General features: G+C 41.1%; 1 protein-coding gene across 4 annotated transcripts; it reads right to left on the bottom strand.

Annotated features, from left to right (window-relative positions):
• Positions 1-738: 738 nt before the first annotated feature.
• rmdn3 (regulator of microtubule dynamics 3) lies at positions 739-27173 on the bottom strand. Of its 4 annotated transcripts, none has more exons than XM_075459690.1 (12): positions 27086-27173; positions 23707-23896; positions 22911-23054; positions 17359-17662; positions 16540-16642; positions 15594-15654; positions 15396-15471; positions 11254-11331; positions 11062-11160; positions 9798-9851; positions 1441-1530; positions 739-1168 (listed from the first exon to the last, which is right to left on the bottom strand). In XM_075459690.1, the coding sequence occupies exons 2-12, from the start codon at positions 23892-23894 to the stop codon at positions 1109-1111; spliced, it is 1257 nt and encodes a 418-aa protein (XP_075315805.1). In that variant the 5' UTR covers positions 23895-23896; positions 27086-27173; the 3' UTR covers positions 739-1108. The 4 variants fall into 4 exon arrangements, with proteins under 4 accessions (XP_075315805.1, XP_075315802.1, XP_075315804.1 ...); XM_075459687.1 differs by lacking the exon at positions 27086-27173 and adding an exon at positions 26423-26986; XM_075459689.1 differs by lacking the exon at positions 27086-27173 and adding an exon at positions 26850-26986.
• Between the last annotated feature and the right edge of the window lie 517 nt (positions 27174-27690).

Here is a 27690-nt window from a genome sequence, read left to right as displayed (position 1 = left end):
GTACATTTAGTTAAGTCTAGACGGCAAAAAGAGATGGAGAAATTGGGTAAGGAAAGGAATTTTAAGAAAGCAGTGGAAAAGAACTATAGAACTTCTAAAGTAATTATTTTCCACTGCTTTCTTAAATTTCTTCAAACAGGAGGGAGATAATGTTTTGCAGGAAGAATTGAGAAGCAAGCTAGCAATACTCAGAAGGGCTGAATATCTTACGAAAAAGAGAAAGAAGACAAAATATGTAAGGACTGCGTTTTACAGGGACCTGTTCAAGTTTGTTTGTTTGTAATCAGGAAAAGGGAGGGTAGTTAAAGGCAACAAAGTCAGAGGTGGAAGAGTATGTAAGAAATACATATTCAGATCTTGAGCAGTGTAGAGTTAGCCTAGAAATCTAGACGCCCCTAGCGGCCGCAAATGGAATTTGCACTAACAGAGCAATAGTACGCGTTCATTCATTCATTCGTCTTAAAGTATTGGTGAAATGAAGACAGATAATGCGTTATTTAGAGGCCGTATTGTCGATGCCCGGTACACTCCCGTTATATGGATATACGCGGATCTCGAGTGATCTAAATATCGTCCGAAGGACGCCGACTTTCACTAAAATAAATTTCACTAAATTGTTATCGGTGAGTAGATGAACGGATTTTATGCCAGAAATAAGGTCCAGGTTTTAAAAAAAAAAAAAAAAACTTCCCCTTTAAGTCAGTGGAGGGAAAAGACAGAAAAAACAAATTACTCAACTACTCATACCTCTGTTTTTATTTGTCCAAGTTTTGAAATTTTCTCTCTGAAATTGGTCGTAGAATAAATGAGAAAAATATCTAGTTTTGAATAAGGTTAAGTTAAAACAAAAATCAAATAATCAAATAACTGTTTTTTAACTAAAAATCTCTATGATTACCAATAAAAATAAATAAATAAACAGATACAAACAGTTTACCAGAGAAATTGTTCGAGTTTGCAAAAACCATATCAAATCTATGATTTCACAATGACAGTATGGCAAAGACAGCTACTTATGAAGGGAAAGACTTTTCCGGAGCAGATCTAAATAGGCATTCATTTAAATGACTTAGCGTAGATATGCTAGATGTCAGGAGAAAAGCATTGCTCATATTTTTCTGTCTGTTAAGACCCGAAGCTGAGTCTCCAGTGCACATGTCTCTTCATCCTTAAAAATTGGGACAGAAAACAAACAAACAAAAAAAATTTTAATTAGTTTTTGTACACCCACATATCAGGTAATCTAACTTACTCATTACATTTAGCCTCAAAGTAACTAAGTTATGACAAGCTTGTACCAAGCCACATCAGATAAATTCCTAACATGCCTATAGTTGTTATCTGTAGCTGAATAAAACAAACATTTGCAAACACTCATGATCAATATCATGTAGCTGTGGAGGGCAAAGGTTAAGAGAGGAGTATGACAAGTGCTCTTACATCAGTTAGTGTCTCAGAATTTTTGGGCATCTTCAGCGCTAGGTTGGTCCAGTTTGACGCTTCTGAGATGTTTCCCAGTTCTTTGTGACACTGCAAGCCAAACAGCAAGAATATTACTTTCATGGTGTTTCCAATTGCAACACACAGATGATGTGACAGCAAAGTAATCCTCTTACTATTGCTTTAACCCTACAGACATTTGCTTATTCACTCTAGAACTTTATATTGAGCTTTTTTATAAATAAATGGGTGGCAGTAAATGTTACATAACATACTGGTTTTAGCATGTTTATCATCAGTTCTATTTGTAAAGATACTGAGTGTCTCATATGAGTTCTCATTATTCTTTGGATGACACAGAAAGAAACTGCCTTTTTTTTTTTTTTTTTTAAGTGTTTAGCCGTCGACGCCTCTCCCTCCAATCATCTGATTGCTGACAAAGGGCTAATTTATTATTATTTTTGCTTTTTCAACATCAATCCCATGTAGAGAAAAATAGCTACATGGTGTTCTTGTGGGATTAGCATGGTTGTCTCACACAAGATCCTGCAGTTGTCATGGCCACTCATTTTCTGTGTTTCTGTGAGGAGTTTCCTCTTTGACACTCAAAGACTATTACAAATGTATAAAATCTTGAGTGTGGTTTACCCTGAGGGTTTCAGATGGTCTTTGGGTATGTCCCCAGCTGAGAACAAAGTGGGTTTTACCAATATGCCAATGTTTCACAATAAGATGTGTTCCGTCACCTTGCTTGTGCTCTGTGGAATTGTTCTGGGCTCATTGAACTTATTTAAATTTCTTGTTATTGTGTCATTTTAACACTGTAACTCGTAATACACTACTGCTCTGCATTAGCACACATTTCTGGTAATCTTTTGGTGTTTCAACACTTTCATATATTGGTACATATTCATCATTATCATTATCTAGACTCCTGGCTTTGCATGCTTCCCGGCTCTCTCCCTCCATCTCTTGCTTTCACTTGCACTGTGTGTCAGCTACATAGAATAATAGAAAAATACTTTATTCATCCCCCAATGGAGGAAATCAAGTCAAGTAGCTCAAAAAAATTATAAATATTTACAATGATTGTATATTAACAACCACACCAATAATAATACTAATAAAAATACTACTACTGCTAATAATGATAATAATAAATGACTAAATAAATAAATCCTAACCTCACCTATGGTCACGAGCTGTGGGTAGTGACCGAAAGAATGAGATCGCGAATACAAGCAGCCGAAATGAGTTGGGGTGTCTGGGCTCTCCCTTATGCTGCGTGTACACCAAGAGCGACCTACGCTACCTGAGCGCCGGAAATCATTATTTCTCTATGGAGGGTGAGCTACCTGGGCTACTAGAGCGGATTCTCCAGTGGCGAAGAGAACTGAGCTACCAGAGCGGATTCCAGCGATTAAACTCCAGCTAACTTTATGGTAATGAGCTATGACGTGGTTCGGCGAAAACCAATGACAATCCACAGATTGTAGGGGTCCGACAATCAGGAGGTCCTTTGTTCCCACAGCCATAAGGCTTTTTAACAGTGACTGCTGAGTTCTTCTCAAATTGATTGATTGATTTTTTTATTTATCTATTTATATATAAATAGCCCCCATGAGCTGTCACCTTACCGTGGTGGGGGGGTTTGCGTGCCCCAATGAGTCTGGGAGCTATGTTGCCCGAGGCTTTAAGCCCCTGGAAGGGTCACCCAAGGCAAACAGATCCTAGATGAGGGACCAGACAAAGAACAGCTCATAAAAACCCACTATGATGATGGACAATATTGGACGGCGTTTTCCCTTGCCCGGACGCGGGTCATCGGGGCCTCCCCCTGGAGCCAGCCCCAGGGGTGGGGCCCGGCAGCGAGCGCCTGGTGGCCGGGTCTGTGCCCATGGGGCTCGGTCAGGCACAGCCCGAAGATATGACGTGGGTCCCCCTTCCGACGTGGCTCACCACCCGTGGGAGGGGCCAAGGGGGTCGGGTGCAGTGTGAGCTGGGTGGCAGCCGAAGGCGGAGACCTTGGCGGTCTGATCCTCGGCTACTGAAGCTGGCTCTTGGGACGTGGAACGTCACCTCTCTGTTGGGGAAGGAGCCTGAGCTGGTGTGCGAGGCTGAGTGGTTCCAGCTAGATATAGTCGGACTCGCCTCGACGCATGGCTTGGGCTCCGGAACCAGCCTCCTCGAGAGGGGTTGGACTCTCTTCCACTCTGGAGTTGCCCGTGGTGAGAGGCACAGAGCAGGTGTGGGCATACTTATTGCCCCCCGGCTGTGCGCCTGTACATTGGGGTTTACCCTGGTGGACGAGAGGGTAGCCTCCCTCTGCCTTAGGGTGGGGGGACGAGTCCTGACTGTTGTTTGTGCTTATGCACCGAACAGCAGTTCAGAGTACCCACACTTTTTGGAGTCCCTGGAGGAGGCACTGGAAAGTGCTCCTCCAGGAGACTCCCTCGTCCTGCTGGGGGACTTCAATGCTCACGTGGGCAATGACAGTGAGACCTGGAAGGGCGTGATTGGGAGGAACGGCCCCCCCGATCTGAATCAGAGTGGTTTTGTTATTGGACTTCTGTGCTCATCACAGACAGGCATAAGGGTGTCCATATGTGCACTTGGCACCAGGATACCCTAGGCCGCAGCTCGATGATCGACTTTGTGGTTGTATCGTCGGACTTGCGGCCGTATGTCCTGGACACTCGGGTGAAGAGAGGGGCGGAGCTGTCAACTGATCATCACCTGGTGGTGTGTGAAGCGAGTGTGAAGCGGCTGGGATGAGAATCAGCACCTCCAAATCTGAGACCATGGTCCTCGGCCGGAAAAGGGTGGAATGCCCTCTCCGGGTTGGGAATGAGATCCTTCCCCAAGTGGAGGAGTTCAAGTATCTCGGGGTCTTGTTCACGAGTGAGGGATGAATGGAGCAGGAGATTGACAGGCGGATCGGTGGAGCTGAGCCAGAAGGCGAAGCTCTCGATTTACCGTTCAATCTATGTTCCTACCCTCACCTATGGTAACGAGCTGTGGGTAGTGACCGAAAGAATGAGATCGCGAATACAAGCAGCCGAAATGAGTTTCCTCCGCAGGGTGTATGGGCTCTCCCTTAGAGATAGGGTGAGAAGCTCGGTCATCCGGGAGGGGCTCAGAGTAGAACCGCTGCTCCTCCGCATCGAGAGGAGTCAGATGAGGTGGCTCGGGCATCTGGTTAGGATGCCTCCTGGACGCCTCCCTGGTGAGGTGTTCCGGGCCCATCCCACTGGGAGGAGAACCCCGGGGAAGACCCAGGACACGTTGGAGAGACTATGTTTCTCGGCTGGCCTGGGAACGCCTCGGGATCCCCCCAGAAGAGCTGGAGGAAGTGGCCGGGGACAGGGACGTCTGGGTTTCTCTGCTCAAGCTGCTGCCCCCGCGAGAAGCGGAAGATGATGGATGGATGGATTTTTTATTTATCTATTTATATAGTAATTTATTATTATTAGTTGTAGTAGTAGTAGAAGTATTTTTATTAGAATTGGTATTATTATTGTTGTTGTTAATATACAATCATTGTAAATATTTATACTTTTTTTGAGCTACTTGACTAATTTGAATTTCCCCCATTGGGAGATGAATAAAGTATTTTTCTATTCTATTCTATTCTATATGGAAAAATCTAAAATTTTCCGTGTGTGAGAGAATATTATTTGGGTGTCTGAAGTCATGACCAACCCCAAAACACAGAAAAATGCAACACTGGCCCTTTGTTTTGTGTCTCCTAGGTTTGAAAATATCTCATCTAATGGCGCTTTTCCACTAGCTCGCTTCGGCTCGGCGCGCTATTGCGTGTTTCCAATAGCACGCAGTACCTGCAACCGGGTAGATTTTCCGTATCACCTCAGCCCTGGTTCCAAGCGGGCCAAAGCGTTACTAAAACGTGACGTCAGCCGACTGCCTTCCACTGATTGGCCGATGAGTGTCGTCACTTTTCAATACCGTTTTGTCTGGCGGCCAGGAGTCTTCTCTGGCTCTCTTCTCTTGCCTTCTGTGCGACAAAAAGCCACAGGGTGAGCAGCAACACGAGCGCCTCGATATCCTCCTCGTATGTTGTTGTTGTTGTTGTTGTTCTGGTCACGCAGCCGTGTTACGAGGACCCCGCCCACGTCGAGGAGGCACAAAGTGATACTCGGTGATACTCGGTTGTAAATGGAAACACAACCAAACCAAGCCGTGCCGAGCCGTATCGAGCCGTGCCGAGTTAGTGGAAATGCGCCATAACATGCCATTCAGATTTGAGTCCTGCCCGCTTGCACTCAACTTGCTAGACCAATGAAGCCAGCTTTGCTTGGAAATGTTCTGCTGTCAGCTGTACTGAGGAGCATGCACCTTACATCTACCATCAGCCTCAAAGGATATAATAGCCCAGTGGATAAACTATATATTTGAGGGTTTTGCTCCAGCAAGAGTTAGCAAAAGACTGTATATACAGCAATCACTTTACTTGAAAAACTCGGGCAAGTTCAACGCTAAGGAGAAGTTCACTAGTATCTGTTGCCAACTTACAACACTACACTGCTAAACTATTTCTCTCTCGGATCAATAGAGTAACTATATCTGTATACAGATCCTTGCCAGTGCTTTTGGTATTCCTGGAGGATCAGCTTAATTATGTTTGCATTTACTGCATTAAATTGCTCACCAGATGCCAAAGTTTTGATGATGGGTGATGTGCGTTAACAGAAAAAACTTGTGTAAGCTACTTAAAGTAACCCTTCAGAGACATCCTGTTGAACCTCTCAAGGAACTTGGGGTCAGGGTCTGACTCTGGTTCAAAATTATATATTTGCTTGGTTCTGTCAGAGACAGCTTTCCTTCTAGAAAACTTTCTTTCCTCCTTGTGGCTAGCTCAGCTGTTGTCATGGTAAGGATGAGTTGTCGCCTTTCCTAACAACCCCAGGAAAGGAAGGAAGGGGGTTGGTGGGCTGAGTGGTTTCTCACTCTCAGCCCCTCCCTACAACCTGGTCTGAGGAGAGCTGGGTCAGTAGGGCTGAAAGATAGGGTGAACAAAGCCCGTATAATAATTTCAAATTGTTAAAAAAAAAAAAAAGAAAAAAAAAAGCATAATATGTCACCTTTAAAGCAAACATCAAGAAAGCTGGTAATAAAATGGCATCCCACTAATTTAAAAACTGTCATCTAGTGTGGAGTGGTAGTTTAAAAAAGATATAAGAAAGTTCTTTGCAAAGTTGGAATTGCCTATTATTCACATTAATATGGGAGAACAAGAATAAGCCTGAGTTTCTGGCTAGCCAGGTTTCCCAAGAGTCCTCGCTCTGTAACTACGTAATCCTTAAACTCTTAGTAGTAATGACTTATATTTCTCCAATTTTGGCATATTGTTAAATCTAGAATAGAATTGAAATATAAAGCTCCATCTTATATTAAAGATCTCATAGTTAGATTTTTTTTTCCCCCAACACAGCACTTTGCTGTCAGACTGCTGTTAACTTGTGGTTCTAAAAGAAAAATGGGAGGCAGTACCTTCAGTTAGCAGGCCCCTCTCTTGTGGGGCTAGAGAAGTTTGTTAATCTTAAAACTATGTGTTTCTGATTTGTTTGAAGTACCGGGCTTGAAAACTGCTCCAGAGCTCCAGGGAGCTTCACAGCTTTGATTTCCAGGCCTGCATCACACTCTTCACCACGATCAAATATTAATGTGCATGGCTGTGCAGTGGCAGGGCTAACATGAAGATTTATTTTTACGACAGTGGTGTCACATCCCACAATTGCAGTGGAGCCAAAGAGCAAGAAACTTGCCAGATTCTCTAGCGTTACTTTGATTAGGCTTAACACTTTGCTGTAATAAAGCTTAAAGTTAGGCCTTAGTTATGCTAGAATAGGCCCAGACCACCAGAGGACCTGGCCTTGTGTTATGATCCTTGTTGACCCAATTTTCCACCCTTTCTGAGTCAGTTATAGCTGGAGGTTTCTTCCTGTTGAACAGACGTTTTCCTCTCCGCTGTCATCTTGTGCATGCTCAGCAAAGGGGATTGAATCAGAGACAAGTTTCAATGCAATCTCTTGGTTTCCTTAAGGCTGATTTATGCTTCAGACGCAAAGCCTCTGACGCTCGGACGCAGAGCCTCTGCAAGCGTCAAAATCTTGACCACTCCCCCACGCAGAGGCTCTGCGCGCGTTGTCGTGCACCTCAGAAAAATCCTGACTACGCGACAGACGCACGCAGACCACCAACGGAAGTGCGCAGACAAAAGCGGCTGTGAGTGGTCCTCGGTGTGCCTTTCCGGTTGTCTGTGTGGCTTCCTCCTTTGCATTTTCGCCAACTCCAATAAAAGAAGCTGTTCTTCTTCGATGTCGAGCAACTCCAGATCCATATCTTGCATACACTTTTTTTTTTTTTTGAAAGAAACACTTCCGCCGGCGCCGCCGAAGTTCTCGTCACCGCCCACCGAAATTCTCGCGAGGGGAAACTGCTGTGCGTCCCGAGAAATTCCAGACCGAGGTTGCAGAACCATAACATGAAAAGTGGTTCGCGACCAGAGCAAAGCAACACGTCAAGACGATAGACGCAGAACTATAATCCGCCCTTCAGCCTGGCAACTATTTATTCTTTCTTAATTAGCATTTCACGAACTGGACTCATTTTAATTTAAATTAATTTGATGCTATTAGATTAGAATTAGATTCCAATGCAGTGGATTATAATTGAACAGAAGTGCCTTGAAATTGTGATTTGGTACATTGCTTCCAGAACCAGAACCTGGACCTTACAAAGTCAGAGACAACAGAGAGATAGAAAGAAAAAATATTCCAAGTACACAACCACGTGAGAAAAATAGAGATTTCTTCTTCATGAATTACATTCTGGTGAATAATTTTAAAATTATATATCTGGAAAGACACCAGTCAGTCATGAGAATTTGTTTGCCCACTCTGACCGGAAAACAGCTGGTGAGTCATCATTTTTCAGTATCTGCCAGGGGTCCGTTTCACAAAGCAGGTTCAACAAACTGAGTCTATTCCTGAACTCTGAGTTGATCTACTCTGTGATAGAAAACTCTGAGTTTTTGGTTCCAGAAACGCTGATTTGAGTTAGTTTTGTCAACTCTGAATAGTTTCACCTTGAGTTTTGCATGTGCACCACAACTTTAAAAAGACAGCATCAATGGAGCCCCGATTTGACGAGTCACCATGGCAACGGGGATGAGGCGGGCTACGTATTTCACCAACCTCGAATTGGAAATCTTAATGCGCTCATACGGCGAGTTTCAACACGTTTTTAGAAATAAGTTCACCGCTGCAGCTACAAAAGTGTAAGTTTAAATGTAGTCCTTTGCAATCACAATAATATTACAGGGGAAAACTGCTTGAATGGTAGCCTATTCATTTATTTCATTTAGGTGCAATCCCGCGGGGGAGAAGCGCACTTGGCAGCAGTTTAAGATGAAATATAAAAACATTGGGCGTTATGCAAGAACATTTTCATATTTTTATTCTAAATTTCTCACGCCACGTCAGATTCAACAAACGCTATTAACTTTGAAAAGAGTGTGTAAACGACCTACGTAAATAATGAATGCCACCCGTGCGTATTTAAGTCCACGTGCACGAGGATAGTAGATTTGCATACTCCATGCCCAAAATAATACCATATAAGGCTAAGCTTCCTCTCTCCTGTGCCAGGACGTGTTGAGTCATGAAAATGGCATTAAGGCGCAAAAAGAACAACTTTACGGGCTCTGAGATTGAAGTTCTGCTTTCAGAGATCCAGAAAGGAAAATCTGTCATTTTCATCAGTGTCAGCAGTGGAATTACGGGACCTGCTAAAGCGAAGAAATGGGAAGCAATTAAAAGTGCTGTTAATTCCGTGTCACCTGTAGTTCGTAATGTCACCGAAATAAAGAAGAAATGGTTTGATATGAAAATGGCTTAAAAAAAAAAAAAAACGTCTCGCCATGGCCACAGCGCCCGATGACTACAACAAAATCTGTGCGATCAGTTGTTGCCTCATCATGACTTTGATGGGGCGGTCCATGAGGGGGGTCTTCTGGCACCACACCCTCTGGTCTGTCTGGGCTGGTTCAGGTAGTAGGAGACCCTCGTCATTTCAGGGTTAATAAACTCAGAGTTTTCACTAAACCTGCTTTGTGAAATGGACCTCTGGTCTCTCTCTAAACACAGAACAGAAATAGCACTGAACACCTGGAATACTAGTCCATAAATTCTTATAATTTTCAGAGCGTGAGAGAGTTTTTTATTAGCACAATAATGTAAAGAGTTACATCTCACAGATATAAACTAAATAAGTAATCATGAGTATACAGTTACTGTTCAAATGAATACCATAATTACATAAATCTGATGCATTACCTTGGCAATGTACAGTCTACCAGTCCTTGAGAAACCTGGACTAAGCTCCTCCGCCTGCAAATTTACACAATGCAGAACACACTTAAAAATGTACATTCACATATCTTTTCAATACAAGCTCAAAAGCTAACCCAGTACAAAGACCCACTGAAGGTTGATGTAGGAAAGAACACCTTCTTGTTTTGTCAAAGCATAGATGAGAGACTATCCTGCCCTAGTTAGTTTTAAGTCCAAGTATGTTACTAAACACCAATGTCTCCTCCACACATATATCAAATTGCTACTTGCTATGATGTGGATAATTAAACATATCACTACAACGATCCTTTCAGTACGACCATGGACCTTTGTCCATGGTCGTACTGAAATTGAAATTGAAGGTATCAAAGAACTGATCATTGACATTGGCTGTGTTTCCATCCAATCACTAAGCAAATGTGTAGCTTTAATGAAAAATGCCCATCAATTTTCCATCACGAAATTCAGAGTGAAACCAATGTACTGTGTTCTCAAAACAAGGCAGCATAGCCTAGGTTGCATATGGCTGGATTAAAACATATTGGTCGCCAACTGAAAACAAAATTTGGAAAGGGACAAAATAAACCGGTTGCAGAACAGAAAAATGGAGATGTTCTTCAGGAAGTTATGTTAGAACAGGTACTCTCAGGCACACCCATCCTTTTCCAGAAAATGTAAAAACCAACTCAGCTTCTTTGCAACTTTTTTTTCTCCAGATTTGCAGATTTCATCAACCTTTTGTAATGTGCAACTTCAAAATGCCCATAAAATACAGTGATGAAGGCTACTTCTGTTAAACCTCAACTCAAAAGCCTAACCAGTCCACAGATTGAGGTCCTGGGTATATTACATACTCTGCTGCATTGCTTCTCTATATGAAATAATGTTGATCTGCAAGGTATGTATTAAACTGTATAAATAAATCTATTGATGGCGTCAAGAGTAAGGAAAATTTATTTTTATTTTTATTTTTTTTACAAATGAGGGCAGACTTTCACGTGAGTCTCTGAGTTAGGATTAGTGGTTAAACAAGCTGCAAGAAGGAAAGTTTACATGAGAGAAGATCATCATTAAGGTTTCTATTGTTAAGCCTGTGTGTATCTCCTGCCTGAGTTAAACATGATATAAAAATTAAATCTAATACAACAGTTATAAATAAGTCTTGCCGCTCTAATATCAACAAGGTGTGTAAATACCATGAGGGAGAAGTAGGGGTAGTTTGTCAATCTCTACAAGGGACTCATACCTTGAGAAAGTTTTTTAGGGCATCGTGCAATGTAGAGGTGGGGGAGCTCTGATAGAGTGCAGCAGCTGCTTTCTTTTCCAACCAGTCCAAAGTGGCTACCTGAAGTCTCACAGAAACAGAAAGAAAGAAGATGATGCTGCTATCTGCATGTGATAACACCAGTCAACAACAGAGCTCGACTCCTTGCTTCACCTCATAGCACCATCTGCCAAGCAGGTAGAAACACATCGGGTCATCATCTCTGAAGACGAATGCTCGGTCTAAATGTTCCTGGATGTTTAAAAAAAAAAAAAAAAAAGAATAAATAAAAATATACCCATCTTGAAGGTACAAAACCCAATGCCAGAAAAGTTGGGAAATTTTCTAAAATGCAACAAAAGAATTTAATCTGTAACATGTTCATTTGTTCCAACAGCCAAGTTCAAGGAAATGATTGTCAGTGTCCTCACTGAACAATATCCTATCCTGATGCCCTCATGTGTCATAAATTAATCTGCTGATTGTAAAGAATGGTGGTTACTTATATGTTCTATTAACTTTCTATAAACTGTTTTTCATTGTGTCACTTGCATTAAATTCTAGAATAGTTGAAAATTTCTATATACAATGAAGTTGGTCAGTAAAGACACTGAAAATAATTTCCTTTGTTAGTCAAGTCTTAAATAAAGGGTAAAATAAATAACAGGAACTGCATTAGGCTGGTTTAAGTCATATTTATCTGAAATAATTCAGTTTGTTCTTGTAAATGAAGAATCTTCCTCACAAACCAGAGTAAGTCATGGAGTTCCTCAGGGTTCTGTGCTTGGACCGATTCTTTTCACTTCATACATGTTTCGATTAGGTAACATGATTAGACAGCATGGCATACATTTCCATTGCTATGCTGATGATACTCAGCTGTACTTATCTATAAAACCAGATGAACCCAATAGGTTGGTCAGACTACAAGCATGATTTAAAGACATAAAGACCTGGATGACTCAGAACTGTCTGCTTCTAAATTCAGGCAAAACTGAAGTTGTTATCTTTGGACCTCAATTACAAATTCAGTTGGGCCAGATTTTAAAACCGAGACCTTAAGCTGGGCCGGACATTTTCAGCGGTCAGTAAGGAGGAGGTAATGACAAATTTCAAACCAACACAAATATAATGAAATAACATGTGATGTTTATTCATCATTTCCCCTCCTCATATTTTTGTAAAACACATTTCGAAACTTTTAAATGAACTGAGGTAGTTGCAATACTCTCGCTCCTGAAATAGCCTGGGTATTAAAACAAAAAGTGCACATCAATGGTGATGAAATAGTTTTCCCTTTTGAAATAAAATAAACATATCTGACATAAGAACATCAAAAACTGCATTAAAAACGTCTCTAAATAAATAGAACCTGAGGTAACAGCAATGCTATTTTTCACTTTAAAATACTAAAAAGAATATTTTGGTCCCAAAATGTCGTCTCCCTTTTGAAATGAAATCAAAGTTGGGTGTTTTTCCAGGTGGTGTCTTCGGATATTATACTCCTCAAGAACCGCAACAGAGTCATTGCAAAGTGTGTTTACTTTGCAATAGGTTTGGCGTTTGGAGTTGGTGGTAAAATAAAACGGTATCTGTCTGCCCAGGCAGGGTTAAAACGACGGTTTTCATAGTCAATTTTTCGTTTGAGGGTTGAGAGAGATACTTTTTCAGTTGGAGTTGAGCTGCTAACATGGTTCTATCAGTAACTTTCAAAACAACGCGCTGCCTTGTGGGTTGGTTGAGTTTTTCTAGGCTACGTGGAGTGTTGCATTCACTATCTGATCTACTATAGGAATTCTGAACTCATTTTCGCAAACTGTGTTTTTCATGGTTTTTCTCTGCTTTTTTGGCTGAACCACAAGTTGGGCCACTCGGGTATTGCTTCTGGGCCGCATGTGGCCCGCGGGCCGCCATTTGAATAGCCCTGCTCTAGATGGTATTTTCTTGGCTTCTCGTACTACAGTGAGGAACCTTGGAGTTATTTTTGACCAGAATTTATCATTTGACTCGCATATAAATCAGGTTTCTAGGACTGCCTTCTTTCACCTTCGTAATATTGTTAAAATCAGGAACATCCTGTCTCAGAGCAATGCAGAAAAACTAGTCCATGCATTTGTTACTTCAAGATTGGACAACTGTAATTCTTTATTATTGGGCTGTCCCACATATTCTCTGAAAAGCCTTCAGCTGATCCAAAATGCTGCAGTTCTGATGAGAACTAACAGGAGAGATCATATTTCTCCAATTTTAGCTTCTCTTCATTGGCTCCCTGTTTAATTCAGAATAGAATTTAAGATTCTTCTCCTCACATATAAAGTTTCTTCCTATTAAAAGGGAGTCGTTCCTTTCCACAGTCGCCTTAGGTACGCTAAGGACGGGAGATTGGACTGAAGACAAGTTTTGGTACAATCTGTTGGTTTCTTTAGCTAGGAAATTGTTTTTGAATTGACTCTATATGAATGAATTGGATTATTTTGAAAATAATTATGATTACAATGAATTGAACTCCAATTGGCTTGAATTGGACTATACTATTTAAGTGCCTTGAGATGACATTTGTTGTAATTTGGCGCTATATACAAGTCCTTCTCAAAAAATTAGCATATTGTGATAAAGTTCATTATTTTCCATAATGTAATGATAAAAATTGAACTTTCATATATTTTAGATTCATTGCACACCAACTGAAATATTTCAGGTATTTTATTGTTTTAATACTGATGGTTTTGGCATACAGCTCATGAAAACTCAAAATTCCTATCTCAAAAAATTTGCATATCATGAAAAGGTACTCTAAACGAGCTATTAACCTAATCATCTGAATCAACGAATTAACTCTAAACACCCGCAAAAGATTCCTGAGGCTTTTAAAAACTCCCAGCCTGGTTCATTACTCAAAACCGCAATCATGGGTAAGACTGCCGACCTGACTGCTATCCAGAAGGCCATCATTGACACCCTCAAGCAAGAGGGTAAGACACAGAAAGAAATTACTGAGCGAATAGGCTGTTCCCAGAGTGCTGTATCAAGGCACCTCAGTGGGAAGTCTGTGGGAAGGAAAAAGTGTGGCAGAAAACGCTGCACAACCAGAAGAGGGGACCGGACCCTGAGGAGGATTGTGGAGAAGGGCCGATTCCAGACCTTGGGGGACCTGCGGAAGCAGTGGACTGAGTCTGGAGTAGAAACACCCAGAGCCACCGTGCACAGGCGTGTGCAGGAAATGGGCTACAGGTGCCGCATTCCCCAGGTCAAGCCACTTTTGAACCAGAAACAGCGGCAGAAGCGCCTGACCTGGGCTACAGAGAAGCAGCACTGGACTGTTGCTCAGTGGTCCAAAGTACTTTTTTCGGATGAAAGCAAATTTTGCATGACATTCGGAAATCAAGATGCCAGAGTCTGGAGGAAGACTGGGGAGAAGGAAATGCCAAAATGCCTGAAGTCCAGTGTCAAGTACCCACAGTCAGTGATGGTCTGGGGTGCCATGTCAGCTGCTGGTGTTGGTCCACTGTGTTTTATCAAGGGCAGGGTCAATGCAGCTAGCTATCAGGAGATTTTGGAGCACTTCATGATTCCATCTGCTGAAAAGCTTTATGGAGATGAAGATTTCATTTTTCAGCACGACCTGGCACCTGCTCACAGTGCCAAAACCACTGGTAAATGGTTTACTGACCATGGTATTACTGTGCTAAATTGGCCTGCCAACTCTCCTGACCTGAACCCCATAGAGAATCTGTGGGATATTGTGAAGAGGAAGTTGAGAGACACCAGACCCAACACTGTGGATGAGCTTAAGGCCGCTATCGAAGCATCCTGGGGCTCCATAACACCTCAGCAGTGCCACAGGCTGATTGCCTCCATGCCACGCCGCATTGAAGCAGTCATTTCTGCAAAAGGATTCTCGACCAAGTATTGAGTGCATAACTGAACACAATTATTTGAAGGTTGACTTTTTTTTGTATTAAAAACACTTTTCTTTTATTGGTCGGATGAAATATGCTATTTTTTTGAGGTAGGGGTTTTTGTTTTTTCTTTACTTTTTTGCCAAAATCATCAATATTAAAACAATAAAAGGCTTGAACTACTTCAGTTGTGTGTAATTAATCTAAAATATATGAAAGTCTAATGTTTATCAGTACATTACAGAAAATAATGAACTTTATCACAATATGCAATTTCTTTTAGAAGGACCTGTAAATAAAACTGAATTGAATTGAATAGATTTTAAGCTGTGTTGCATTACAGAAATTGTTTGGTTTTTTGGGGTTTTTTTTGGTTTGTTTTTTTAAATCAGCCAAATGGCATCATGCCTGCATTACCTTCAATATGTGAGTACTCTTGAGTTTAGAATGCATGCTCTGATGCTCTGAACTCAGTCCAGTCAGCACAGCAAACCTGAAGACACACAAAAACTGACATAAAACCAAATAACCACTTACTGGGTCAAACTCTGTATGCAGAATTAAAATCTCAAGTGTTAGGTAACAAGTGGGTGTATGTTGTGTTCACCATCTTACCATTTATGACATTCAGCATTCAGATCATTTTTCTTCAGGGCCATTTCTGCCTCCTCTAAACCTACAACATCAGCTCACAGATTAATACAGAAGTCGTCAAGCAGGATACATGGTAACACTTACACATTAGCTGTACTGTTCTCACTCTGCATATAGTGAGTGATTCTAGGTTTGCGAGTCCATTACAAAGCAGTTCTTTGTCCATTATGACTTCATTTGCTGCTCAGTTTGTTCTTGTGGACTCAGTGAAATCAGTAACAGCCCAAAGCAAGTATTTTTCCATTTAAAAAAAAAAAAGAACAGTATTTTAATCCAATGACCAGGAACTTGTCATATATTTACATTTTACACTTATATGTTAAAAATATCTCTTATTGTACTTTTAAGGGTATCTTTCTCTAACAGAAGTAGTTAATATATTTCTAGTGAAATATACTGTTTGCATTTACATATTGTCATATTTTTTCTTCGTGATAAGTAGGCAGCTCTGCAGGAGCAGAAACTGCAATCTAGGCTTTAAGGTAAGATGTCAATGAAGGTGTTCCTCAGCATAGTTTCAATGTTGATATCAACAAATGTTCTTATTTATTCTGATCATTCACAATTTTAAATTAAAATGATTTGTCATCGTCTCCCATGTTCTGATTTTATGTTTGTGGTTGTACTCTGCATGCCTCTGTGTTTTGGACTGTTGGTCAGACAAAACAAGACAGCTCAGATGTTTCCAGCATGTTCTGGCATATTCACAATGACAAACAGTTAACTAGAACTGTATGGAATTATTCCAAAAGGAAGTCCAAGCATCATGCAAATCATTTTACCATGTCAGAGGGCCCAATAAGTGTTCTCTGTACTACTCATCCCACAAAAAATGTACAATGATTTCATATTTTACTTAAGTGAAGCATTTATATAAATTTGTATGTGTTTGAGCTAGTTCCCTTACCTTTTAGAGCATAAGTAGTTTTTTCGTGCTTGTCCATAGCTGTCTCGTACATATCTCTGTAGGCTCGAGCAAGTCGCCATAGAAAATCCTTGCTGTCTCCGTACTGCAGACCCAGAAAGAGGACCACAGGGTTAGAGTTTACAGAGTTTTAAAACAGTTTTAATGTTTTAAAAACATTGTGTTATTGAATTGAATTGAATGGCTATTCTTGTGCAGGACTACAAAACAGTTCGGATGCTCTTAAAGGGGAATGTTTTGTTTGTTTTTTTTAAACCTGGACCTTATTTCTTGCATAAAATATGTTCACCTACTTACCGATAACAGTTTGGTGAAAGTCGGCATCCTTCGGACGCTATTTAGATTTCTCGAGATCCGTGTATATAATGGGAGTGAACGGGGCAGAGACAATACAGCCTCTAAATAAGGCATTATCCGTCTTTATTTCACCAATACTTTAAGACGAATGAATGAACGCGTACTATTGCACTGTTAGTTCATAGCTGCCGTGTTGTTGTTATTGGGAGCTATGGGGGGGCTTTCTACACACGCGTCTAGTGGGATGACGTCATCGACACACGCCGCTGCAGCACAGCTCATTCACTCCATTAAGGACGTCCATTGTACTCAAAGTCGTCGTCCATGTCGTCAAAAGCTGATAAATATTCTGCTATGTTGCACAAAACTAGCAGTAGCCGACTGTCATAGAGCACTGAGTAAATAAGCTGTGCTGCAGCGGTACCATTACTATTATATATCAAATACTATTGATATATGGGTCCAGACCAGGTGACCAACAAAGGTAAAAGTTGTATTACTAACCTCTGCTCTGTTATCCATTAGCAGTCGAAAACCCTCTGTTTTTAAACTGGAATCTCCTGTGTGAAGGATGTCGCTTTGAGCCAAGAGAAGAGCAAGCTCTCCACAAGGAACTTCAGTCACCAGCTGCAGCCTTCCCTCATTCTTCTCCTCTTCCTCCTCTTGGGAGTCTTCCTGACGGAGGGTGAGAACTGAAGCGCAGCTTGTGTCCTCGTCTTCCTCAGTTTCTTGCTCAGGCTCCCGCTCAACATCCTCTCTGTCTGTGTCACGATCGGTGCAGTCTGACTCCGCATAGGCTGTCGAGTATCTGAAGCATACAATAAAGATTATGCGTTTCATTCAATATTTTAAGTAAGTGAAAAAAAGAAACAAAAAAAAGGGCTCGAGGCAAAGCATTTTAACGGGAGGCAAGAGAGTACTCGGCACAGACAACCCTCAATGCGGCTCACAAGAGTATGGGAATACAAAACACAATCCCAAAGGAGCTGCACACGTTTAAAGCTGCCGTCGGCAACTTTTTTTTAGTCATATTAGCTTGAACTGTCATGGGATTCTGAAAGGAGAATATTAAATAGGTTGTTTAGGAAAAATCCCGAATTCTGTAGCTCCCTCTGAAGCCTGTAATCATGCTTGCAAAAATCGAGCGCTCCCAGCAGTTTTTAACCAATCACGTTAGGTTTATTATTGATCTGTTATCTGAGCAGAACAGTCACCAACCACATCTTCCATGCTGAGCGTGAGTCTGCCCCCAGCTTGTGTGCACGCACACTGGTGTGAACTCACGTGCACAACCTCGTCCACAGAGGGGGAGGGGTTGGGGGATGGACCTGAAAGTTGTTTGAATTTTCCGACTTTAGACTCGGAATTTTGAAAACCTGCCAACGGCAGCTTTAAGCAAATCCAAGTTTAAACTCACTTTTGCTTTATTTTTTTCAAATTTGTGTAAAAATTTCTTTAACTGAAATTAAATAAAAGATCATTGACTGCTAATTTTTTGACTGTAGACAGATGAGATTTGTGGACCTATGTAGCAACGGACTTGTGTGTAACACAAATGTATAGTTCCATGGTGGATCACTCAGGAATGATGCTAAAGATTAAGCTTTTCACATTAGAGCTGTCTGATTTTTAAAAAAAATCATTTAATAAAACTAGTCTGGTAGATTATGTTTATAAATGAAAAAGTAGCTCTTGTGCTGTTCAATTCATATCATCACATATCATCCACTCTTCTGTTATAAAGCCATATTCGCTGTTCAACGTGAATACTGTTAATGTTCATTCACTGATCTATAAAGGGATTATAGGGAATTTTTCACTGAGTCGGGTCCATTTTTTTCTTTAGCACAAGTTTCTTGTGTTTACCTTAAATGTAACCATCTTTATTATTTTCCTCTGTCAACATGTCATTTAGTATCTTTGTACCACTCTCTATCTCACAAATGTCATCTATATATTGCACCACTGTTGTTTGTCAATATTAGTACTTAGTTTCTAATTTAATATTTGTACATATGTATAGTCTTCTATATTTTATGCTTGTACAGAGAGCTAATCTCACCAAAGTCAAATTTCTTATTTGTACAGACATACTTGGTCAATAAAGCTGATTCTTATTTATATGTGTATCTGCTTTTTCTTTTATTTGCAGACAACCAATCACAGTCTTCAAAATGTTGTCATACTTAGCAACTGAGTCAGCCCCACTTCCTCAGTAAGAGTTTCTGTCCCTTCCTTGATCAGAGTTGCTCTGAGATTGGTCCTAAATCACTCTGAAGCTAAGACTCCTTGGTAGAAGTTTTTAAGCTCAGTAAGGAGCTCTTTAAGAGGATTCTGAGAAATATATCAACATGGCTCCAGATGCTTAAGTTTCTGTCCATGTTGTCTACTAAGAAAGTTCTGCTGTGTTATCTCCCAACACCACAAGTAATATCATCAGCTAAATTTGTGTAAAAAAATTAAAAATAAAAATGCTTTAACTTTCCAAAAGTAGAGTAAAAAAGAGAAAGTCTTAAGAAGATACAAGGAAAGACACGATATTTCCAGAACTACTGTCAAAGGCAGCCACTTGTGAAACATCATTCCAGAATATTGAACGCAACTTTCAAAATTTCAGAGTTCCTAGAAAAGCTGCCTGCGAAACAAAATGCATCTTTGGAGTTTGAACTATTCCTGATCAGTTTTAGCAGCCCCTGTGATGTCATGCTGGGGGAGTATTCTGCTATAAGGGAGGTGTGACAGGGATGTATGGGATGTGAGTATGTACACTGTATTGCCAAAAGTATTCACTCACTCATCCAAATAACTAAATTCAGATGTTCCAATCACAAATCAAATTCAAGCACCTACATGCAGACTGCTTCTACAAACATTTGTGAAAGAATGGGTCGCTCTCAGGAACTCAGCGCATGGTACCGTGATAGGATGCCACCTGTGCAACAAGTCCAGTCGTGAAATTTCCTCGCCACTAAATATTCCACAGTCAACCGTCAGTGGTATTATAACAAAGCGGAAGCGATTGGGAACGAAAGCAACTCAGCCACGAAGTGGTGGGCCATGTAAAATGACAGAGCGGGGTCAGCGGATGCTGAGGCGCATAGTGCGCAGAGGTCGCCAACTTTCTGCAGAGTCGATCATTACAGACCTCCAAACTTCATGTGGCCTTCAGATTAGCTCAATAACAGTGCGTAGAGAGCTTCATGGAATGGGTTAACATGGCCGAGCAGCTGTATCCAAGCCATATATCACCCAAAGCGTGATATATGGCTGTGATGCAGTGGTGTAAAGCATGCCACCACTAGACTCTAGAGCAGTGGAGACGCGTTCTCTGGAGTGACGAATCACACTTCTCCATCTGGCAAACTGATGGACGAGTCTGGGTTTGGCGGTTGCCAGGAGAATGGTACTTGTCTGACTGCATTGTGCCAAGTAGGGATGTTCCGATCAGGTTTTTTTTGCCACTGAGTCCGAGTCATTTGATTTTGAGTATCTGCCGATACAGAGTCCCGATCTGATACTTCTACAGTACATTAAAAAAATGAAGAACAGCGAAGAATCAGATCCAGGATGTCCCTGATTCTTTATATTATTCACCTTATTTTATCATTTAACACTTATAAACAGAGCACTAGTGTGAGGTAGTTTGAAGAAAAAAAGTAATCAAGTAATAAACAAATTCTTTACATAAGTTTAGTGCAACAATGTCTTATATAAAAACGGGCAGCAGCTCACCTTGAAATACCTGGTAGGCATGTAAACAAATAAGCAAATAAAAGTGCCAGAGTGTTATAAGTAAGACCAGTAATGTGCTTTTCGGAACTGCACTCCTAATTATTACTCTCCTCCTCTGGCTTTACAGAAGGAAATGTACGTTTTCTTGATGATAACCAACATCTCTACCTTGACAGACTGTTCCTGTTCTAATCAAGGATGTTAGCGATGTCCGTGCCACCTCTTGAAATCCCAAGTTTGCATACCTCACAGTTTGCAATTGCAACGTTTTTGTCATCCACTGTAAAATGCCACCACACCGCAGACATTCGCGCCCCCAGCTTCAAGCTGCTGCCGTGTTCTGCTTCGCTTTACGGCACGCAGCAAAGTGACGTCATGCCGCATGCGTTGTTTCCTGTGTGGAGCTGAGACGATCTGACTCACAACATTAAAGTAAAAACTAAGCTGTTATTTTTTCCCCATTTGTTTTGAAATATTATAGCTCTGATAAAAAAAAATTATGAGAATAAATATATATATATAGATAGGCTATATCATCCCTTTTGCCAAGTGTAAAGTTTGGTGATGGGGGGATTATGATGTGGGTTTGTTTTTCAGGAGTCGGGCTTGGCCCCTTAGTTCCAGTGAAAGGAACTCTGAATGCTTCAGAATACCAAGAGATTTTGGACACTTTCATGCTTCAATTCCCAGATTTGTGGAAACAGTTTGGAGATGTCCCCTTCCTGTTCCAACATAACTGCACACCATTGCACAAAGCAAGGTTCATAAAGACATGGATGAACGAGCTGACTGGCCTGCATAGAGTCCTGACAACCCAATAGAACACTTTTGGGATGAATTAGAGTGGAGACTGCGAGCCAGGCCTTCTGTCCAACATCAGTGTTTGACCTCACAAATGCGCTTCTGAAAGAATGGTCAAAAATTCCCATAAACACACTCCTAAACCTTGTGGAAAGCTTGCCCAGAAGAGTTGAAGCTGTTATAGCAGAAAAGGGTGTGCCGACGTCATATTAAACACTATGGATTAAGAATGGGATGTCACTTAAATTCATATGTGTGCAAAGGCAGATGAACGAATACTTTTGGCAAAATAGTGCATGTTAGTAAGTTATCTTTTCTTATTCACAATCAGCCTTTGAACATGTGTTTCACCAGAAAAGATCATTCAGCTCCTCTTGTGCCACTGCAGTTTAAAAAATGTTTCTGGAATAAGCAGGTGACTTCGATCTGAAAAAGGCAAATACTCAATTCAGACAGGAATGGCTCATACAGTTTACGTGGCTGAAACGTTTCAAATAAATTAAAACCCATGTGTGTCACACCCAACATTTATGGAGAAACCTTGTATGCCAGCTGAACCTCAAACTTTAAACATGTGGGGACAGATCCACTGATGGAAGTGCAGCAAAATGACTGGGTTCAAATGAATCCAATTTACATGGAATTGGATTTGGAATTCAGCCCTGGGCACAAGTGAAAAGTTAGTTTCAGCAATCCAATTTGGAAAAAAACTCCACTTTTTTCATTCTTTCTTTTCAAACTTGAACTTTGCATTATTAGATTAAATATATATCTATGCATTAATGCAGTTTAACCTGAGCCAACATTTGTGTCAGTACAAGGAAGCATCATCCAGCAATCAGATACCAGAGCATTTAGTTGAACAAGAATGCTTTAACTATACATCTATCCATTCATTTTCTGTCGCCGCTTAATCCAACTCAAGGTCAGGACAGGGATGGAGCCTATCCCAGCTGTCACTGGGCGAGAAGCGGGGTACACCCTGGACAGGATGCCTGTCCATCACATAGAGAAAAACAACCATCGCTTTAACTTTATATGATTTCTGAAATGTAAAGATGAAAGTTGAAAAGACTGTCACTGTGGTAACTTTTAAGAACTTTGAAATTGTAGATGAATGTTTCTCATACTAGCCTGTATATTTATTTTAGGCCACATTCATGCAGATGCCACCATTGCAATATTGAGCCAATACCAAAGCAAGACAATGCCAGAAAAAGTTGCACATATAATGGCTGTGAGAATTACTGCTTTAAAAGTAGAACGAATGGTGTGACAGTGACTCATCAATAAGAAAAAAAGTTATTTAATATTAAAATAAGAATGTGAATGCAATATTCAATATGCACCTCATGCAGACACCACAATTAGAATATTGTCTAATGTAGTATAATATTTATGTCCATAAGTATGAAGGTCAGTTGCCCAGTACCAGCCATACATTGTGCACAAAACTTTACAACAGCATCATATAATACAGTTACATTTTGTGTCACTGAAACTATTCTTAGTTCATGCCATACCCTCCTTCACTGGTCTCCTCGTGTGAACTGACCCTGCCTTGGCTGGCAGTGAAGTAGATAGAGCTGGAACTGGTGGAGTCTGTGCGCTCTCTATGGACAAGTTGACGCCGGTGGCGTACCCACTGGCTCTCTTTCACTCCTTTTCTGAATATGAAGGAGGACAAACATTTCCATGCTGAGTACATTAAATAGCAGCAGAACTTTCAATCTTCTATACTGTGTATCAGACAATAGACATTCCATTCATACTAAGCCTACTCAAGAAGGTACAGTTTTCTGTAGTTTAAAAGATGTTCCCAGAGAGTATCGCTCTCTAAAGTCTAGTTCCCTCTTCTAAAAGTCTCTGACAAACATTGAAAGACACAGACAAATTGCTCAGATCTGAGGCAACTTGGCAGTTTGATCAGCAGTTATCAATTGCTATATGTGAATTTTTCAAAGACAAGATTTGAAAGGTTTGCCAACTTCCACTGCCCAACTAAATAGCTAAGTTGTCTTATATTTTCAAAGAATCAGCGAGGTGCGGCCAATGGGAGCAGAAGAGATGGGGTCAGGAAACATGCAATCAGCTCAGGAAATTCAACAGAATTTGGGTAAACACTGGCCAGAACATCCATGCCTCTTGATTTCCAACATGTAACAACAATAATAGAAATAAAAAATTCCAAACACAAGAGAAACTTGTTGTATAGTTTGAACAATATGACAATTGGACAACACTGAAAGTCTTGCAGTGTGAAACTGACTTAAGGAAATAAGTAGGGTTCCTTTTGTGCAGCTTGCTTGAGTCACTCACTTGACATCCTGAATGATCTGCAGGGCGATGTCCTGCAGGCCACCCCTCAGCTCAGCCACCTCTGAGCGCAGCGAGGCCACACAGCTCAGCACTTGGTCCAGCTGATTCCTGATCTCCTGCTGCTGCTCTGTGGACAGTCCCTGCACCGCTGCCTCCATTGCTGCTAAAGCCTCCTGCTGAGCCTCCATCTCTGGAGGAGACAGAAAGAACTTTGACATTTGCTTTGACTCTGTTTGCTGTCAAGTCAGTATTCTATCAGTCTCCCAAGATCCTGTCTTTTTTGCCCTTCAAACACAGGTTCAAGTTGCAGCTGCAAAGAAAGACAGCTACGTTTTACTCTCCGATGACTTCCTCCTATTAGTAACCTATTTGGTAATTAGCTCATATTAGTACATCACGAAATGACCTAACATAATTATGAATATATTTATTGCATATTCAGTCTTCCGCTAGTCTTCTTTCAGTTCCAGATTCCAAGCACACCTTGACATTGGACAGGGACATCAAAAAAAAAAGAAACGGTAGTGGTATTTCATGTGTGGATTTTTTTTTAATTTGTCTCCTTGGTTCTCTCACTAAAGTCTCTCTCTTGTTCCTAGTAAGAATGTGAGAGGGGGACACCAGACCAGAGGCCTCAATGCCTCCCAAGGTGTGCAATTAAAGGATTAGAGGATCCACTATTTTTAAGTTGTAACCATATTTTGTCACACGAGAGAATCAAGGGAACACACAAAAGTTAGCATAATGGAGGGAAAAAAAAAACAATATAATATTTCAAGTTGCCCTCCAGATGTCTGAGCTTCTTAACGAAGTATTAAGTTCCCCAAATATGAATCATTATGTAGAGAACTCTGCTTAAATGGCTGCATAGTCAAGCTTCAAGCATATGTCGATCTCTACGCGACAAAGCGGAGAATCTCATTTGAATATACATTTAAAAACCAGACCAAAAGAGAAACTGAAAAGGATTATTGGGCCTCATGCAACAACCGTTCGTACGAACAGATTTGTTCTTAAATCGTGCGTACGAGTGATTTTAGAGAATTTGCGGATTCACCAATCTTTTAGTATTTTACGTTTTCTTTCAGGTACGAACAGAATTTACGACTGATCCAGTAGGAGTTTCGTAAAATAGTCCGCTATTATTCGAATCAAGTTTGCTTGACTTGATTGTATATTTAATTACTTGTATATTTAATTACTTTGAAGCAAACATAAATATATACATTATATATACATTATACCCCATAATGATGCTGACATTATTCTGTATTACTGAAATCATGCACTAATTGAAGGTTAATTTGACTCTGTATATAACAAGGTCAATGGGAAGTGTAACCAGTGGCTGACTTTCTACTTTTGGATGCCTTAGCGCGTCAGGCTCTTGGAAGAGACTGTGTAGATATCCTTGTGGAGACAGACAAATTAGATTTAGATTACCAAGGACTGTGCTGCTGCAAATATGCAGCTTGCTAGAGCCACAACTCCAGAGAGAAACACGCCGATCAAACCCAATTCCACCACACGTCAGGGTCCTCACCACCCTTGATTTTTGGTCACAGAAACCTTTCAGAGGGAGATTGGAGACAGATCGGGTGAGTCCTAGTCCTCTATGACTCGTGCGCTCGCCTTGGTCATCAAAACTCTCATTAGTTTATCACCCATGGTACATCAAATTCCCATACAAATTCCCACTGTCCAACAAGTACAAATTAAGAGGGATTTTCATGCCTTGGCTGGACTGCCAAACATAATCGGAGCAATAGACTGCACACATATACGCATCAAAGCACCCGTGCTGTTGTGGAGCGCACCAGTGAGTTGAAGGCCAGGTGGGTGTGTCTGGATACAGCCGCAAACTGCTCTATAGCCCAGAGAAGGCATTCCAGATTTGCGCAATATTGCCATGAATGAGGGTTTCCTACAACCTGAACCAGCCCAGACAGACCAGAGGGTGTGGTGCCAGAAGACCCCCATCAAAGTGCCATCATGATGAGGCAACAACTGATTGCAAAGCTTTTGTTGCAGTCATCGAGCGCCTAGCCATGGCAAGACTTTTTTTTTTTTTTTTTTTTTTTAAGCCATTTTCATTTCAAACCATTTTTTCTTTATTTCGGTGACACCGAATTAACAGCACTAGTAATTGCTTCCCATTTCTACGCTTTAACAGGTCCCGTAATTCCACTGCTGACACCGCTAAAGATGACAGATTTTCCTTTTTGGATCTCTGAAAGCAGAACTTCAATCTCAGAGCCCGTAAAGTTGTTTTTTTTTGTGCCTTGATGCCATTCTCATAAATAAACACAACACTTCCTGGCACAGGAGAAAGGAAGCGCAGCCTTATATGGTATTATTTTGGGCGTGGAGTATGCAAATCTACTATCCTCGTGCACGTGGACTTAAAAAGAGTTAAGAGAGTTTGTTGAATTTGATTTGGCGTGTTCGTACGAAAAAAAGTGAGAGAAATTTAGAATAAAAACTAATAAAAACATCTCTAACTTAACAATTACCATCAGCTGCGACTGACTTTAATGGAATGTATAGGCCTACTGAGGAAAATGCCAAACCACGCATGATTGGCTTTCTTACGATGACTGAAAAATACGTTACATATAACATAGCGTTTTTGGATACCTGTATCTCTCATTCATGTGTGCCCGCACACATCTATTTAATTTAATTGCCAGTGCTTTGCTGAACAACGCTTACCCACCCTGTGCAGCCAGCGGTTCCAGCAGCAACTCTTCATCATCTACCCCGTCAAACAGCCGTGATGCATTAGGGGTCTCCGACACAAGCGTCTGAGACCTTCTCTTACTGATCTCCCTGTAAACTATTAGTGCAATCAAACCCAAGCCAGCGGAAACTCCTATAGTTAGCCCGATCAACCCATTCCTCCCGAGCGGAATGCTCATTTCTAAACACTCACCACACGCAGGTTTAGCCTTAGTTACTAACAACACCTTTCATGTAACATGACTGGATTAAATTAATATCAGGATAACAGCGACTTCAGCGAATATATATCTGATACGCGCACAGCTAGCACAACGGCCTGATGTCATTAGCTTTACGTCAATACAGCTCGCGAATTTCTTTAAAGCTTTATGCAAACCATACATTTCTCTTCGGAACCTCACCTCTTAGTATTTAATGTTGAAATATATATTTTTTACATTAACTATAAACAAAATGAAATTATTTATCTGGTAACATCAGGCCGTTAAAGCATAGAATGCAACTGCAATACATCAACACTCGACTACGGAGGCCGGCAAGTCCCATTAGGAGAAAAACAAAACCCGGTGAAAATCCGTGCGCACGGATTGCAAAACCGTGAGCACAGTTTAAAGGGGACATATTATGCAAAACTCACTTTTTGCAGGTCTTTGTGTTCATATTTGGGTCTCTACTGTTCCTTTAAACCCTCCAAGCGCGAAAAAAACCCATCCATCCATTTTCTGTAGGTCAGTAGAAAGACTTTGGTGTCAAGAAAAAAATGCTGCTGGGAGCTAGCCTGGAAAACCAGCGCCAACTGCTGGACGGCAAAATGTTTTGCCTGCGGTTGGGTCTGGCCTCGAACCACTTTTCATTTTGAAAATACTGCCCTGAATCTGGCAGATGGCAACTAAACCAATCACAACGCAGAGATGTGTTTTGAATCAACGCGGGCGGGGCAGAGGGTTCTGGTGCGGGGTTTTGAGGGAGTGACGACAGAGCAGTGCGACGTTGGGCAGTGGAAGCGAACATAGGCTGTGTTCGAAACCGCCTACTACATACTACATACTTGAAAACGGCATTCTCATCTATCAGACAGTATGCAGAGCGTTTACACACAGTGCACTTCACTCCTGCCCGAGCCGAAATCAGCCGGCCTGAAAAGCTGATTTCGCTTAAGCTATAAACTCTGTAAATATATAACTTAAGCAACATTTGACACATTTTCAGGCGAGAAAGTAGTCATTTAGACCCCCAAGGTGT

This window comes from Odontesthes bonariensis, chromosome 24 (assembly GCF_027942865.1).
Source record: "Odontesthes bonariensis isolate fOdoBon6 chromosome 24, fOdoBon6.hap1, whole genome shotgun sequence".
Classification (NCBI taxonomy): domain Eukaryota; kingdom Metazoa; phylum Chordata; class Actinopteri; order Atheriniformes; family Atherinopsidae; genus Odontesthes; species Odontesthes bonariensis.
Note: the sequence above shows the minus strand (reverse complement) of the source record. Positions and strands in the feature narration are given on the sequence as shown.

Coding starts and splice junctions, on each gene's coding strand:
- rmdn3 (XM_075459687.1), bottom strand. CDS start 26,624: ATGAGCATTCCGCTCGGGAGGAATGGGTTGATCGGGCTAACTATAGGA. Junction 23,897..26,422: donor GGAACCGCTGGCTGCACAGG/GTGGGTAAGCGT, acceptor TGTCTCCTCCAG/AGATGGAGGCTCAGCAGGAG. Junction 9,852..11,061: donor CCCTAAAAAACTTTCTCAAG/GTATGAGTCCCT, acceptor GTAAATTTGCAG/GCGGAGGAGCTTAGTCCAGG.